The sequence below is a fragment of the Silene latifolia genome, chromosome 7 (genome assembly GCF_048544455.1).
Source record: "Silene latifolia isolate original U9 population chromosome 7, ASM4854445v1, whole genome shotgun sequence".
Taxonomy (NCBI): Eukaryota; Viridiplantae; Streptophyta; class Magnoliopsida; order Caryophyllales; family Caryophyllaceae; genus Silene; species Silene latifolia.
In genome coordinates, this window is record NC_133532.1 from 122,655,867 (window position 1) to 122,673,023 (window position 17,157).

General features: G+C 36.1%; 1 protein-coding gene across 1 annotated transcript; it reads right to left on the reverse strand.

The window, feature by feature from the left end:
• Positions 1-2,042: 2,042 nt before the first annotated feature.
• Positions 2,043-16,821, reverse strand: LOC141592889 (putative pre-mRNA-splicing factor ATP-dependent RNA helicase DEAH9). The gene is made up of 22 exons (XM_074413776.1): positions 16,478-16,821; positions 15,227-15,301; positions 14,145-14,234; positions 13,902-13,981; positions 13,016-13,085; positions 12,835-12,920; positions 12,587-12,656; positions 12,375-12,470; positions 12,014-12,119; positions 10,577-10,623; positions 10,406-10,489; positions 10,263-10,316; positions 9,468-9,568; positions 8,787-8,877; positions 7,122-7,286; positions 6,189-6,278; positions 5,536-5,607; positions 4,481-4,579; positions 4,161-4,247; positions 3,638-3,691; positions 3,436-3,515; positions 2,043-2,640 (listed from the first exon to the last, which is right to left on the reverse strand). Exons 1-22 carry the CDS (start codon positions 16,727-16,729, stop codon positions 2,487-2,489), a joined length of 2,103 nt encoding a protein of 700 aa, XP_074269877.1. The 5' UTR covers positions 16,730-16,821; the 3' UTR covers positions 2,043-2,486.
• Between the last annotated feature and the right edge of the window lie 336 nt (positions 16,822-17,157).

Below are 17,157 nucleotides of genomic sequence, written 5' to 3' on the forward strand. Positions count from 1 at the left end.
TATATCTGTCACAAACTTGCGACAGGTCAAATATCATCCACATGAGTAGATAAGACAAAAAATAAAGTGCCTAGGGAGTCGCGAATAATTTGTCTTATCCACCAATGTGGGTTTTACTTGACTCGTCACAAGCTTATGACGGATATCGGCAGTCACAAATGAGAATCTGTGTTTCTATTTTAATTACTTATGTTAAAACATAAGTTAAAATGTCATAATTTACATAAAATGTTGCAATTTACATATATTCAACGGGTCTAACATGTCAAATACCTTTAATATAATTCTAATAAAATACGGTTGTATATTATCTGATATTCAAATCTAATATTTATCAAATATTCGAATTTCCAAATATGAACTATTTATCTTGTCACGGTATTGAACACTTAATCACGCTCAATTATATGTTCATGTATCTAATGATAGCGTCTGCTATTACGACCCGTGTATTTTTACACGGACATAAAACTAGTTAATTTGTGAAGAGAGGTGGTCATATACGAGTTTGGAGGGAGAGTTTATGTTGATATTTTGAGACACCATAAGCGGGTTAGTTGGTTTGAAAAGAATTGTGGGTCAGATCGTTGTAGATTTTGAAAAGAGATCTCCAAAATACCTCTATTTTTGTAAAAAAAAAAAAAAAAAGAACTTTGTATCTCTTAGCTATGATATCAAAAACATGCGATTTTTTTCCTAAGTTGATCGTCTTTACGAGATCTTCAATTTTTTTTTTAAAAAAAAAAAAAAAACTCGCGTTATTTTATATCTTAGACAAGTGTTACGAGTCGTAAAAGTTTATTCGTTAAAGGAATTTTGACCGACCAAAACTTTCGATCACTCATTCATAAAATGATTTTTTTTCCAAAATAATTGTCTTTCCGAGAATTACAATTTAGAAAAAAAAATCGCGACTTTATGAACTCGTGACTATGAGATACGAGCAGTTAAAATTATTTTGGAGAAAAATAGGGGTATTTAGGGAAAAAGTGCAAAAAGGGTACCAAGAAAATTATTCCGTTTGAAAATGTATTGTCGGGCTTTTTTTTCTAGAGTACAATAAATGAGCAAAAAATGTGAATTTTTTGAATTGGAAGTATGTTTGTTTGTTTTGACAAAAGTAGAAAGAAATTAAATTATCGAATTTTGAACCGTCTAATACGATAGTGAGAATGAGAACTTAAAGTGATAATAAAAACTTAACCCCCACATTTCAGAATTGCTTCCCAAAATAAGAAAATACTACTACCTCTCATTCAACAGATTCTTTACGTTCATTAAAATACTTCTCACAAAAGAATAAAAACGTAAAGAACCTATTGAATGAGAGGTAGTACAGTTTAAGGAAATTGCTTGTTTCAAGATAATAATTTTTTTTTTGGTACGTAAGAGAGGTGAAGCCCCAGAACTAGCTAGTAACAATACAAGATAACGAGACACCTAAAACATCTTTTTGAAAAATAAAACGTAAATCATGGTGAGCAGATAAGACTGTAGTAGGAGTCTCACCAAAAAAAAAAATAAGACACTAGTAGGAGTCGAAAAAACTCCTTAATTGACGAGCCAATCAACTGCACGATTGGAGAACCGATCTCATGTCAAGAAAAAGAAGGAAAGTGAGAACCAAATAGAAGTTACAGTGAAAAGATGTAAATAACCATTGAGACCCTAACAACATTGTTTTCGGTGACCATTCCACGGACAGTTTCACCAAATTACGGGAATGTTTCCAATTAAATTTCCTAAAAAGTTAAGATGAGATTCCTCAGTCAATCATACATCCCAGTTTCATTAAGATACGTTATTCACATCAGTGTTGTCATAATGTGAAAGATGACAGTGATTATGTTGTGTTTAGATAATTTTCCAAGTTGTGTATTGGCCACTAAGTCAAGTCATATAGTCAATGACAAAAGGAGGCAACCTGTCTAAAGCCACGTGCAGAAAGAGATTACAACTTAGAAGCATCTGTAAAAGAGCACATCTAATACCCGAAAACAACCCGTCTTCCAACACAGATTCTTGTTTAAGACTGTCTTAAGTTAAGACTGCATTCACAACCAATTTAAATAAAACAAAAATAAAAAGAGTGAATGAGTGAGTGAGTGAGAGGTCTCAAGTTAATACGGTCTACAAACCAAATTTCTCAGAGCATTAAAACATCAATTAGTCTCACTATAGACTGATATATCCGTCTAAAGTGAAAGACGGGTCAAATATGCTTAAAGTGGTGACATTTTTGGACTCCACCATGCAACGTGTTACTTGTCTTATGCTTAAAGTGGGTGGATATTTGACCCGTCTATAACTATAGATAGATATCTCCCGTCTATAATGAGAATTTGTGTTAAACCATATACAATCTACATGCACTGATGCACCACATTGCACCTCAACAAAAGTACGAGTTTCCGAGCCAAGGAAAAAAAAACTCCAGTAATGGATTTCATCTAATGCTGTGACTTGGCCTAAGTATGACATGCGGATTACCGTGTCGAATGAATTGATGCGGGTCCTCGGTACTGGTAGTAATGAGGAGCAGCTTCAACTAACCATGAAGGATCTATGGTGATGACATTGCGCATGTATCGACGATCAGTTGAGACAAGGGAATGATAGACAAGCCACTTTGGGTTAACTCTGCAATAAGACATTAATTAATCTTTGGTACCCTGGCATGGAGACTTTGACTATTAAAAGAAAGAACTTTAACCGCGTTACAAGAAGCTTCCAATTGACTAAAATATGAAAACCTAAACTTATTTCTGAATGAAAATCAGTAACAATGGCGCAATTAAGAAAATCCATATCCTCTGTTTTTCTCTGAAATATAGGGATGTTTTATGAAAAACGAGTTTTCACGACTCCAATCAAGTCAAATTATAGAGAATTCAGAAACATAGATCGGAATACCGTGCAATTTGAGAAAATGTTGAAACTATTCAGAAAAACTCTCCATATAATTTGGAGATAATGACCTAAGACGAGCATAGATATTGGAAACCAAGAAAATCCTAAGAAATCAATTATTCAACCATTCAATGACTAAGCTAAGAGACAGCGATTAGAATACGGCGATGATGAATTGATGATTCATTATCAAACCTAAATTGTGGCATCCAGCAAAGTGAGCAATAGTAGTAAGTTAGTAACAGGAGCTGAGGCCAAATTTATGCTTGTAAGACCAACCCAAATTCTTAGGTACTGAGACAATCTCATATATATCTCAATGTTCCAGAATATGTCCATAACACTTTTCCCATATCCACGAGCACGTTAAGCTCAATCACTAGTCATTTTATTCACGAAGTGCCTTGATTTCGTTCGCTCAGCCCCATTTTGAACTTTTTACAACGAGCTACATACTTATATAGCAATATATAGAGCCATAATGCACATGAAACACGCAAAACCCAGGAGCAGAAGTTCACTAACCTGAATAATACAGACGAAGGGTGGATATAAACATCTTGAGAAGTTCGCACTGTCTTGTATTTTCCTTCATGACTGTATGGCTTTCAAAGTACCAAAAAGAAAAATTCAAAATAATTAGTCTCAACGTAATTTTTCGGTGTTGCAAGGCATATGTACAATGTTGCCTAATAAGCTATTTACAAGGTTATCGTCTTTCACTTACCTCCAAGTGACAAGCATTAGCAAAATACCCAGCAGTGATTGCCTTTCTTACAACCTGCAAGATCACAACAAAAGAGTCATCATCTAGATTGAGACTAAAATGTCACTTAAGGCTAATATGGTTTGAGCAAAGAGAGGTTATCGCATAACGGGTTTAGAGATGCTATACAAACACATGGTTTTGTGATTATAGCTTTACGGGACAAGTATAGAAAATCACGTATGGCAAAACTATGAGGAGCGCCTATGTCCCGAACAAAATCAGGATGACTGCCCTGGAATCAGAGTTTTACATTAAAGCTTCTTAATGAGAAAAAGGTTTCCTCTGTACTGATGCCTATCACTCTCGTTCGATTTCACATACTGTTGGACCTTCTTTTCACACCTTTTTTATAACTGAAACAGTCTCATAATAGTTCAATCTCTCAATTTAATAGCAAAATGAAACACTAATTTCAAGATCCCATTATATTTTTTACTATATCCAAAGTCATGAATTGCTATTGAGAAGCTTCAGTAATTACCTGTATATCCTTGTCACACGATTTTAAAACAATGCCTAGACGTTGTGCTGTTCTTTTGAGTTGTTCCCTGGTTTCAAGAACTTTTCTCTGCCAAAAGGAAAAGGCCACGTTTCAAAAGAAAAGGTCAACAAACAAGAATTTTGATAATTTAAATCCTCAGCCATATTACTATCAACAGGAGGCTTCAAGATAAAGATCATGGATAGCAAAATTTGAAACTAAATAGCAGTTAGACTGGTAATAGATAAAAACATAAGGTAAGCCCAAAGTATGCCATTGACTTCAAGATACATGCATGAGTATCAACATCAAGAACTCACCATAGCATGATAGTTTACAAAGTTTCTTTGACACCATTTGGATGATTTACCAGACTGCAGAAAACCTTTATACACGTTCAGGAAAGTAACATGGTCTCCCTGCAAAACATCAATCTCCATCATGAGCACAATACAACTGTACAAAAAAATTTACACGTTTCATGGAAAATCGTAATTTTCATCTTGGGTCATTCGGAAACCAGCCTCTTTGTGTTGCTAACACAAGGGAAAGGTTGCGTACATCCGACCCCGCCCCCCCCCCCCAGCAATTTGCAAGAGTCATTGAGGCACTGGGGGAATGTTATTGTTTCAGGGAAAATCGTCAAATATACGTATGATTTGATTTATAACATAAAAGTCCACATGACATCAAAATCAGAATGTGACAACTTCTGGGAGAGCATATACATATCGAACCCAACATTTTGCACAATTTTCATGGCCGCCTTAACATCGGCCCCTCCATTTTCGTGAATAAGCCTCGGAAGACTTTTAAGGAAAAGAGAACCAGGGGCCTTATATATAACAGCTAGTCTTGCTATAGACGGATATATCCGTCTATAGCTAAAGACGGGTCAAATAGCTTGAATGTGGTGACATTTTTGGCCCCCACCATCCCACTTGTTGCTTGTCCTATTAGGAATGTGGTATTGTATTTGGCCCGTCTTTAGTTATAGACGGATATGTGTCGTCTATAATGAGATTTTGTGTATATATAAACATTGTAAAGATTAGAGACCCAATTCTATTGAATAAATGAAATCAGTATACCAATAAAAAGTACCCAAAGCTTTAGCTCACAAATAAGTCTTTCCGTTTAAAGAACATTTAATGGGCTTATTTGCTAAAATGAAAGGATTAATCAGAGATCATCTCAGATCAGAAGAAAAGCAGCTGGCATGCAAATTACATAATTGCATAACAGTGTAACAAGAACATTATATCCCCATATGAAACCTAAATAGAAGATACACTAGAACATTGAACTCCTGCTCTTTGAAGTCAGAAACACTGCCAAAGGAAAAGGAAGATATTAGTTAAATAGGAATCAATACCTCAGCAGCAGCAAATCTGAGTTTGGCTTCATCCAGTTGTTTTTGTGCTCCCTTTATCGATATCCAGATTGACTGCAAACAATTTTAAAATTCAGAAAGTTCTCATCAGTATCAAAGACATTATTCAAAGCTTCACTATCAAATCCAGACTACTTTGAATTGTGTTTAAATCATAGGGATGAAAAATAGCATCTCTTGAGAGTTATCCTTGACACTCTTCTTTTTATTTATGAGGTAGTAGTTAAAAATGTTTGAACTCTGAAGCCAGGAAGCGTAAAATCTTTTTACTGAACTCTCCTGCTCTACTGTCACCATGAACTGTAATTGTCTCTGCGACGGCATTGTTTGGAACGCCTAAGTGCCATTCTCTTTCAAAGTATACCATGAATCTTAACTAAAAATAAGAACCACAGTCCATATGAGATATTTTTCCTAGACTCCGCCTACGACTTTGCACAAGTCAGAATAAGAAAACTTATACAAAAAGCACTATCACTACTTTCTCTGACTCGACTACTTCCTTACGTATTTTTTTTTTGTTTTTTCTTTCTGTGAGGAACATTTTGAAGTTTGAACACACGTTACAAGAGTAAATAAAATAACATTGCTAAAAAGTAAACACCTTATAATAACATTAAAAACGAAGGTAATACCTGAACTGAAAGAACAGCAGCTATAGTAAGAATCTCTTCTGAGCACCCCAGTCGCCCAGCTTCAAGAATAGCTTTTGATATCATTGGATCCTACATCATTTTGAGCATTATGCAACAAACAAGTAAGAATGGGTAATCAGCCTAAAGGATCAACATCACAAGTCAACAAGACAACAACTATAGGACCGCTTGTAAACATAAGCATCGGTTGAGGAAAAGATGCAGTAGTTGCAGTGCCCATGTTGAAGAACAAAGGGCCTTCTTTCCAACATTATATATCTCAATGACATACCATAGTTAGATAAGCCATGTCAAAAGTCCAAACATAGAAAAAGTAATTTATCATATTGCCATCAACCCATCATTTACGTTGCAAGCCAGAGAAAATGAACAGTTTCATAATAAGATGAATTATAATGTGCACAGCTGCTAGCATTGAGGGTTGACCAAATAAACCAAATAACCAATGGGGTAACAACCACATTAGAGGAGCTCACTGGGCACTATCAGGCCAGCAACATTCATACTATTTTTCCTCCTACAGTCATTTGGATATAAAGTGCTATTAATGCTGGATTGCTGAAACCCTAAAAACTGGCATCGATATCAAGGACATATTCTAAAATAATCTTGAAGGCCATTATTGGACACTTAAGAATTAAGAGTTAAGACATAAAATGTCAATTCTTGATAAATTATTCAGATGTAGCTCCAAAGACTAGCAGTAAATAAAAGAAACAGAGTATGCCCCGAATCAGTCTGGCCTGCAGACCCTTCAGTCTTCACTTCATTAAGAAGGGATGATTGAAAGCTTTATCTTGTCAACAAAAAATCAATTTTTAGACAGAAGACATAAGCCAGACATTTTAAGCTTATATAGATATAGATGTACACTAGAAAAAAACAAATGAACCGTAGACTAGTATGACTTACAAGTGGAATTTCAGCTACTTGGAATCCGATAGGTGAAGTGAGCTTGGCATCATCATCAAGTGCACCAAGAGAATATAGGACTTCAACAGCTCTAATCATTGCTTCAGGTGATGGTGAAGAGGGCCAATCAAACCCTAGGATATTATCAATGCCAAGAGCCTTTAACTGCGTATAAAGCTCATACATCAATTCTCAGGGCACATTATTGTGGGGAATGAAGAGGTGTGGGCAGACATGTCTAACTATATCGTAAGTCGAAACCAAACGCCAAGATTTCCAGTGGCATATCAGGTCAATGCAAAAGTAAGGCAAGTCAAGACGACAATGCTGCTACCGACCAGCTTGTGAGGTGAGGTAACGTCAGTATGGAACGAATACCACAATGCAATAACCTAAACAAATGCTCGTCAATCTTTCTCCTTGAAGTTACATACGTAGTCACTGAAGATATATATTTCTAATGTCAATGGAGCCAGAGACTCACTATTTCGGCTTTCAGACTACAAGGATAGTGAGCAATGGCTCGCTATAGTAATGTGCTTCTTTTTATTTTGAAGTAGTAGTAATCTCATATTCTTCTCAATGCAATTTTCATCATGGGTCACCTAAAACAGCATTTCTGTGGCTAAGGCTGTGCACATCTGACCCCCTTTACGCTGTCATTTGCAATAGTGAGTGAGACATTGCAGCAATGTTGTTGACCGCATTTTAAAGAAGAAAATAACTTGTCTTTAGATGGGAATGTTTGGATATCTTGAAGCATGTGAGAGCAAAGACTCGTTCACACTCAGAAAAAAGACAACTAGAGATGGGGGCATTTGGATTGGCTATGGCCTATGTGTTAGTGGGTCCCGCTAAAGATACGCCCTTTCCCAATAACAGCCACTTCCTCCAATACACATCAAACTACCGACATTTCTAGCAACTTTCTCTGTACTGTAGTACTGTCTCAACATGAGACTAAACACGTAGTGAAGGTAAACATCCCCAAAAAACCACTTAAACTAATAATTAATCTATGTTGACAACTTGATATTTTATAATCAACGACGACCATACTCCAGTTGAGAACTCGTCAATTTATAAATTTCTATTATCATGATAAAATTTATGGTTTTTAAACAAAATTGCATTTCATTTTATTGGACCATGAGTAGGTTGTGTGGATTTGGAGGAGGTATGAAAATTTAAAACTAACATCCAACATATAAATCTTAAAAGTTGACACACAAATATTTGATTATGTTTTTGTCTCTACATACATTTGGAAGAAAATTGTCAAAGTTGACATTGGTTGACCATGAATATCAAATGCGATGGAGCCTCATGGAGGTAGTATAATTTGAAAGTGAAACATAGGTGACGAGGGATTGAAAATCACAAACAAAAACCAAGCTTCTTTAAATTTAAACTGCATGCAGGTCAGACCGTCAGTGTGACCTACACGGCCCATATGTTAATGAAAAATAAGGAGAAGCAATTAAATTCCAAAAAATGAGGTTAAAAGAGATTAGCTATGATGTACACCACACCGATCTCTAAAGTAGTAATTCATTGATAATACCTCCACATCAATCTAAATTAGCTAATGATAATATCTCCAGTTCTCCACTCTCATAGCAAAAGGAAATAAAATTGTACAACATTGACAGAGAAATGAGGTACCTGTACCACACATGAGACAAGATTCGACCTCTGCATCTCAGGGATCCCCTCAGCTGACATTTCATTCGCAAAATAATCCTCCGTATAAAGCCTAATCAGATGATAGATCATATCAGCTTCTGAGGCTGGATTCCAATAATATAGTAACAGAGAGATTCTAAATATACAATGTTATGGCAACAAGTCTATAAGATACTCTTGAAGTCTTGATCAATAGAGCTAAAGAGATATTCTCAAATTTGGATGCCTTCACACTAGTTCACAGTTCACATACAATAACACTTTAAACTGGATACTGAATAATTGGCAAATCGTGAAAATTGCCAAATTATCTTATTTGTTGTCACATTGTAATCATACAAAAGAATACATAAAACCACGTTTATTAGTTAGAATCTTAGATAATTGATTGTCAATGACTAAAAACCTTGATGACTCATTGTCAATGAGTCATCAAGGTTTTTAAGAGTATCCGGCAATTATCAGACGTATCGGTTGCAACTTGCAATCTTGACGCGACTGAAAATACACATAACACATTCTGTAAAAGTGAATCGTGAATCGTGAATCGGTAGGGACGTATTCATAGCGAATCCGGTAAACATGGTTGTGATACTTAACAAGATCAGTAAGAAATATAGCATAATGCTGTCAAGGTCAAAAATAAAATAATAATAATACCTAAAACACTTTCCTGGCCGTACTCTTCCAGCTCTACCTGCCCTTTGTCTAGCAGAAGCCTTTGATATAGGTGCCACCACAAGGTTTTCAATGTCTGAAATCTATAACACACACATCAAAATTAGATACCAGCAAGAAAAGAAAAGAATGTTTTCCTAAGGTTTTGTTTGCATTGAGACGGATGTAGGTTAGGTTAACATCACCAATTTTAACACATTAGGTTAGGTGATCATCAATACAAGTATACAGCTTCCCTTAGTTTCAGCACCAAGCAGTGTTTAACAAAAAATGGTACAGCAAGATTAATATTAAAGCCAGCTCAACCTAGGATAAAGTGGACCACCACACAAGATGAAAAAAATATTGACCACTCTCAACCTGATCTCACATCGATCCAACATTCCAACATATTGTAGCATCACCTAGTTATGATTTTCGTATCATTGCATATGGCCAGACTGTTAGATTTACAGGTTTACGTGTGAACTATTATTACATACTCCGTATAAAGTTCCAATGCATGTGACCTTATAATCTTAAAGCTCACCCATACATTCTATATCTCATATATTTAACATGGTAGTCATGGTTAGACCAAAGGTAGTGATTGGCCAGCCATACTTAATTCGTACTCTTCTTTAATGTAAAACATAGCAGTCTCCTCATTTCATACATAATACTGCAAGAAACTAAGGAAGTACCATACATGCAGCAAAAAAGTAATAAATGGAAAACAAATGACACCACGAAGGAAGTACTCCTACTATTTAACAAGAAGATAAAGGGTATAGGTACCGGATCATAAAAACGCTGTTTGGAGAAACCGCTGTCCACAACATAGACTATGCCCTACAAGATAGAATTCTAGAGGTAAGATAATGCCTTTCTGTAGCAGCTACCCATCTACTCTTGATATCAGATAGAAATATAAACATTACCTCCAAGGTCAATGACGTCTCTGCGATATTTGTCGAGATTATTACTTTTCTCTTCCCTCTCGAGGTAGGAGTAAAGATCAAGTCCTACAAAATACAGTCCGATTTAATAATATGCAAAAAAGGGGAATCGGTGTACTATTCATCATTATGTATCAAAGCTGAGCTTCTAACCTGATCAGCACGTGGAAGTCCCGAGTATAAAGGCAGAACAAGCAATTCTGAGGAAGTGTAAAATCAGAAACCAGATAAGATATTGCACGAACAAAAGGATTAACAATTCTCGACCCCCCACCCTCTCTCCACCGAGCACCAACCTACCCACCCCGCCCAGAAAACTAAAACGCAAAACCCATATAGTCATATAGGTGAAAAAACACTGATGAAAATCCACATTCAAGCAAATCAATAAGGTTTCTTACGCAAGAAGTTAGGCACAGTTCAACCATCAAATAAACTTAGGCCTTACCCATATGCAAAATAAACATTATACATACCACTTATGCCAACGACCAAACCACACAAGAGAAGATTACAACTTATAAGAATAGATGAGCTAAATAAGCTTTTAGTGCTCATGCTAGTGGAGTTCAAGACAACTCCATTGAAGCTTCCCACAGGTTGCTTAATTCACGACTACAACTGCTACACATACCCTTATCTGCTTAAAGTTGTAGTTGAACACCCACTTATACTAAGAGTAGTTCCCATTAGCTGAGACATATCAGTGAAGTAGTAAACAAGTTTACAGTTATAACATTTGGTGCCAAGACGTCTCAAGACCTACTAACACAAACAGGATGAGTCAAAACAAACAGTAAAGTACATTTATCAATTTAACATACGAGTATCTCACAAGAAAACATAGTGCAGATATAGACGGTTTAAAACAAACCGCTCAAGCTTTACAAAAATAAATTCACCACCAGGACGACATGAAGCCATCAGCATATCTTAAATCTAACAACAGAAGCACAAGGCTATCCGAGAATTTCATTCTTTTTAACCAATGAACCTTGCAATTAATTTGATTCATATTTATCATGGGGAAATCCCTTGTTGATATGATTAGATTCTCTGATAGAAATAAATACCAAAAGATATGTTGCTGCCGTTTGAAAGAATAAAAAATCAAAGAAGTATTGTCTAAACACAATATTCAAAAAATAAGATAAAGGCTTCCGGAACAAGGAAATAATCATTTTCTTTTTAATTGCCCAATGATTGAATGGGATCAATTCAAATTGATTCTAAATGAGACAAAACAAAGGGTATTTTACAACATCGTTCGTAGGGTTTCGATTTGGGTTTTCCAGAGCATGTCCCACACTCCAAGAGTCCAAGCTCCTCTTACAAATTTAAGAAGTATACAAGGTGTATCAAAAATCATCAAGTTTACAGCATAAGTAAAGAAGCAGCCAACAAAGCAACCGACTTCTAAGCTTCAAAGTACTACGAGTTTATGCAAGTGATATGGCATATCAAAAGAACATTTACAGAAGCAAACGCGTGAGTGCAAGACTGCATGAGGTTGATAAAGAATCATACTTCCTAGCAAAAAATAAAAATAAAAAATAAAAAATAAAAATAACACAAGATAGAATGTGATACCTACTGTACTTCTGCCAGAATTATGAGTTTCTTCGTTAATTAAGTGAACAGCAGCGTCGATATCATCTTGTCCAGTAAGAAACACCAGAATATCACCAGGCCGTTCCTAAGGATAAAAAATGCACTGAAAATAAGTTTCATGATCTCACCAGAAAGGCCACAAATAAGAAGGGGGAAAAACAATCGTAGAAGAGAGAAGAAACAGCAAAAAGAAGTGACCAATGTAAACTCAAGCACAGCAAATATGTGACACAAAAGAAAAGCTTCAACAAGAATGGAAAAGGAACAACTACAGAAGGCAAGTCAAATCACATCTCATACAAAAACAGAAGAGGGAAAAACCTGACAGGGCTCTAGATACCTCTTTGTGAATCAATAAAACAGTTGAAACAGCAGCTTGTATATAGTCAGACACTGGTTCCTGTATATATTTGATTTCAACAGTAAATCCTCTTCCCTGGAAGTTTAGTAGAAATGCATGGCATCCATTAGTCATAACTCCAAGTCGTACAACTCCGAAAATATACTGCACCATAACACCCCAAGTAACAGGTGACAACTGGGATAACATACCTCAACTGATAAGATGGCAGGTTCTAAATTAGGCCCAACTTCCTTGCCAGAAGCGCCTCGATTTAACTTACTGCATTAACAGACAAAAGTAAGACATGTATGTTTATGAATAAGATACATTAGATCTTACTTCTATTGTTGCAGATGAGACAATTACTTAATTAGGTGCAACAAACAGAAGCTCCTTTTACGGAAAAAGAGAGTGACAAGGAAATGAGACATAGTGTAGTTCTACACTTGGTTACAACCTGCTTCGAAAGAAAGATGCAATAGACCTTGCTTCAATGGTCGCAGATGAGATAATTAGGCGCAAATCAGGCCTGCGTTTTTGAATCTGAAAATTAAAAGGACAACATGTAAAGCAAAAAGGATGATACAAGAATGTGTAGACACCACTGAGGCACAGATGGCTTAATATGGGGGGAATACCTTCTTCAATAACCCAAGTACGACATCCGTAGAGATAGACCTTTCATGTGCTTCGTCTACCATGATGATGCTGAGAAGCAACAAAGAACACAGAGACAGAGGTCATCAATTAAAGTTATGGGAGACAAAAAGGTTTCAACCCCATTTTTGCTTTATTAAGAAAGGAAGTAAAACTCTCAATCCTATGTCGAACCCAGGAATGTTCTTATACCTCAGGTAACAAATACTCCCTTCTTTTTTATCCTTATGGTTAAAAGGGCACAAGAATCAAGGGCTTTAATATTTGGTCGAAAATGGAAGCTGAGAAAAGGATGCAGGGTCAGAAATAATAATGGCCACAGAAAACAGAAAAAGAGAAAAGATTACACAGTAAGAAAATCAAAGATGGACAATGAAAAAGGAACGTAGGAAGTTTAAATATGAATGGAGGGAGTACAAAGTACAAAAACGGCCAAGATATAGCCTTACTACGGTACTACCAATATGCCCAGAGACACAGCTATAAAAGGTTCACTATGCCTTAATCTTCTTTTTTTGATAAGGGAATCATGACTGCCGATTGTGCTAAAGATGAAGAACACATTATAACATATAATTTGATGAAGACAGAACAGTATTTGGTGAGCTTTTTGAGACCATAAAATCTAGATAGCCTTGGCAAAGCGTCAAACTAGTTGACATTCTATACTCCAAAGGCTACCTAGTAGAAATTAGAAAGAAGATAAAAGGCCACATATGGATTAATAGTTCAACACACATAAGCCAAAGGTTCATCTTTGATCAATGAGTATGGGGAAAAAAAGAACTATACGGATATAATTCTGCATACTTTTTATTATTACTTGATGGTGTGAATAAATTACATAAAACTAATTTTACGAAGTACCTGTATTTCGATAACAGAGGATCGTCCATCATTTCTCTGAGCAACACCCCATCTGTCAGAAACTTTATCCTAGTAATACCCTGTTCTGGGAAGCAATGTAATTCTACATCAGTAATTTTGGTAAGGTGAAACACTTCAAATTTCACGAGAAGCAGATGCAATTCAGGTCTCAGGACTGAATGAAGTACTCATGACTGAAGCAAACTGAACAGTAAAGATATAAATGAGCCAAAAGAGTCTCACCGGTGTTGTCACATCTTCAAATCTAATCACATAGCCAACCTCCTCACCAAGCTTAGCACCCATTTCTTCAGCGACCCTTGAAGCAACAGACTGCCATTGCATATTAAAAAGTGAAAGCACATAATTTTAGAAACCCAGCAGTATTTTACAGTGTAGAACAGTCAATTGGTAATCAATTAAAAAAAATGCAAATGGCAAGAACCACCAGCAAGGAAAGATAAATAATGACAAGAATGAGCTACAGGAACTAAATAGAGTAAGCATGCTTCCCAAACTAAAACAAACTAATTTCTACGCATCTAACCTACTCTAGCAACTATTGGTTTCCGAATATTAACTGTAATTGGATTCCAGTAACAACATACCAATGACTCAGTTAGGGTTAAACATTGAACAAATCTATCCAATAACATTGTTACGCCTTCAAATGATTACACGAAAGCGAACTTTGCAATAACTCCATATTTCAACTGAAATAGAAAGCCCAAAGACAAAATAATCACGACTATCCAATAATATTCTAAACTCGTGACTCGTGAGCAGCCTCACATCATCAAGAGTGATAGGCATCATACCATGCTTCTAATCTACATTGGCCGCCAAAACAAGTACCATGTTTCCTATGTTCTGTGGATTTGAAATCTGATGACCCATTTATTTAGATAGATACACCCTTGTTTGAGATTCTTAAGATGGTTTAAAATTGCATGGCTATGCTACCCAAATATACTTGGGGAGTCTACAAATCAATTTTTCCGCATAAATAATGAGACATTTGTATGGCTACACCCTACATCCGGTCCATGAGATCTTGTGAGAAGATCATGCTCAACTGATTGTCCATCAAATTGACCCGTTAGAAATTTTCATGCACCAATTTGCCAATAACAATTAAACTTCCGATATCTTAGAACATAATGCAAAATAAATCATTTACAGCAATCTATTTATCGTAGTTTCAATGGATTAATTAAAATACGCACATCACCAAAATACCAACTAAAAACGGCCATCAACGACGAGAACATTATCAACAACCATCTCATACAATGGAACATAAACTTAAAAGCAGCACTACACACCTGAACAGCAAGACGGCGAGGCTGAGTACAAGCAATCATATGTCCACCCTCTGCCCAACCTGCTTCATTCAAATACTACAAAAAAAAATCCATACAACAAAACTTATAAAACAATTCTCAAACTGATAGTGCATGAAATGAGTCATTGGCAAGCTAGAGTCACCGTGTGCCAAACTGATAGTGCATGAAATAAATTATTGTCAAGCTACAGTCATCGAGTGAAAGTGAGGATACTCTTTTTAGCCATTTTCACACGAATTCAACAAACATAGTGAAAATTGAATTGAATTGCCCTATATCTCATGAATGCTAATTAACCAGCAAATATGAAAGATCAAAACCGCCTGGCAACAAACTATTCCCTCTATTCAACAGAAATCGCTAAATTAGACTACATATTGCGGAAAAGAGCTGAAAACTTGCTAAATTTGTATCGCATATATACGAAAGGATAGCTGATGTAGCATTTGAGACAATTAAAACTAAAATAAGGCCGTGTTCTTTTGGACTGAAACCGTCTGAACTGAACTTAATGGTGTTGTGCTGAACTGAACTAAAATAAAGAGTTAATTTGTGAAGGGAAAAGCTGAACTGAACTGAATGACCTGAACTGAATGAAGTTGAACTGAAATGAATTAAAATTAAGTCCAAAAGAACAGGGCCTAAAGAATATCCAATAGCTTAATGTCTTGATACTATTTGATCAGCAAAAATGTTCAACCGCACAACAAATTACTCCTTCCATTGATCCATTCAACAAAATTCGCTATATTCAAGCTTTTATCGGAAAAGAATAGAGAAACCCTAGGAAAGTCGAATAGCATATGTACGAAAGGAAAACTCGTATAGCATTTGAGACACTTTAACTAAACGAAAGTAAACTTAAATTGTTCTATACTTCTATGTCCATTGATACTAGTTGATCAACAAAACCGAAAAAAATCAAAATCAAAATTCGCTATTTTGAACTATTTATCATAAAACAAAAACAAAACTCTAGCATGGAGTATATACCTATATTACTCCGACTCGGCTGCAAGTGTCGGACACTGATGTTTTGCGCGAAGTTTGCAGGTTTTTGGTCTAAAATAAAGTATCCAAGTGTCGCGTCGTATCGCGACGCGTCTTAGTGTCCGATAGTAGTACAACGCAACCAAACTGAAGTGTCGGAGTAACATAGGTATGCGCAAAAGGATAGAAATGAACTAATGTGACAATTAAACAAATTGAAGTAAGAGGAAGATAATAAACCTGAGGAATTTGCGTAGTTTTTCCGCTACCGGTTTCGCCGACGATGATAGTTGTAGCGTGAGTTTCAACAAGGTATAAAATGGCGTCGCGGCGCTTATAAACAGGCAATCTTTCGCGAAGTTTCTGCAAATTAGCGTAACCGAAACTTGAAGATGAAGTTGAGTTGGAGGAAGAGTGTAAGAAGAGTACGCCGCCATCTTCGTCTTCAACTAATCTAGGTTTCTCACTTCCTGGTTTCCAGAAATTCGCCATTGTTGTTGCTGCTGCTTTGCTTTACTTCGCTTTGATTTGATTTTTCGTTTATCTCCCGGGTCTCCTGTGTAATTTTGACAAATACGGAATTCGTGCTGAGTTTGGGTCGGGCCGAACATGAATCGAGTAAATACGAATTAATTTGACTAAGACTCCATTCTTTCTGCCTTAATTTTAGCTCAAGTCTAGTTCCGTTCAGCTTCAGTCAGCTCTGTTTAACCCATTTCTTCTCGAAATTAAGTCTTACTTCAGTTACATTCAGGCTCCGTTTGGCACGACACTTCAGGTAGCTTATTTGACCAAAATTTCAGCTACCTTATTTTTTTGCAAGTGTTTGGCAAGTAGCTTATTTGGTCAAATAAGGTCGACTGAAATGAAATGCTACCTCGGTGGTAGCATTTGAGAAATCAGTGCGAAATGACTTATTT

Excerpts from the sequence above, each read along its gene's own strand:
- LOC141592889 (XM_074413776.1), bottom strand. The coding sequence starts at position 16,729 with ATGGCGAATTTCTGGAAACCAGGAAGTGAGAAACCTAGATTAGTTGAA. Across the intron at positions 13,982-14,144 it reads TTGAAGATGTGACAACACCG|GGTATTACTAGGATAAAGTT; the intron begins GTGAGACTCTTT and ends TTCCCAGAACAG. Across the intron at positions 4,580-5,535 it reads TCAGATTTGCTGCTGCTGAG|GGAGACCATGTTACTTTCCT; the intron begins GTATTGATTCCT and ends GATGTTTTGCAG.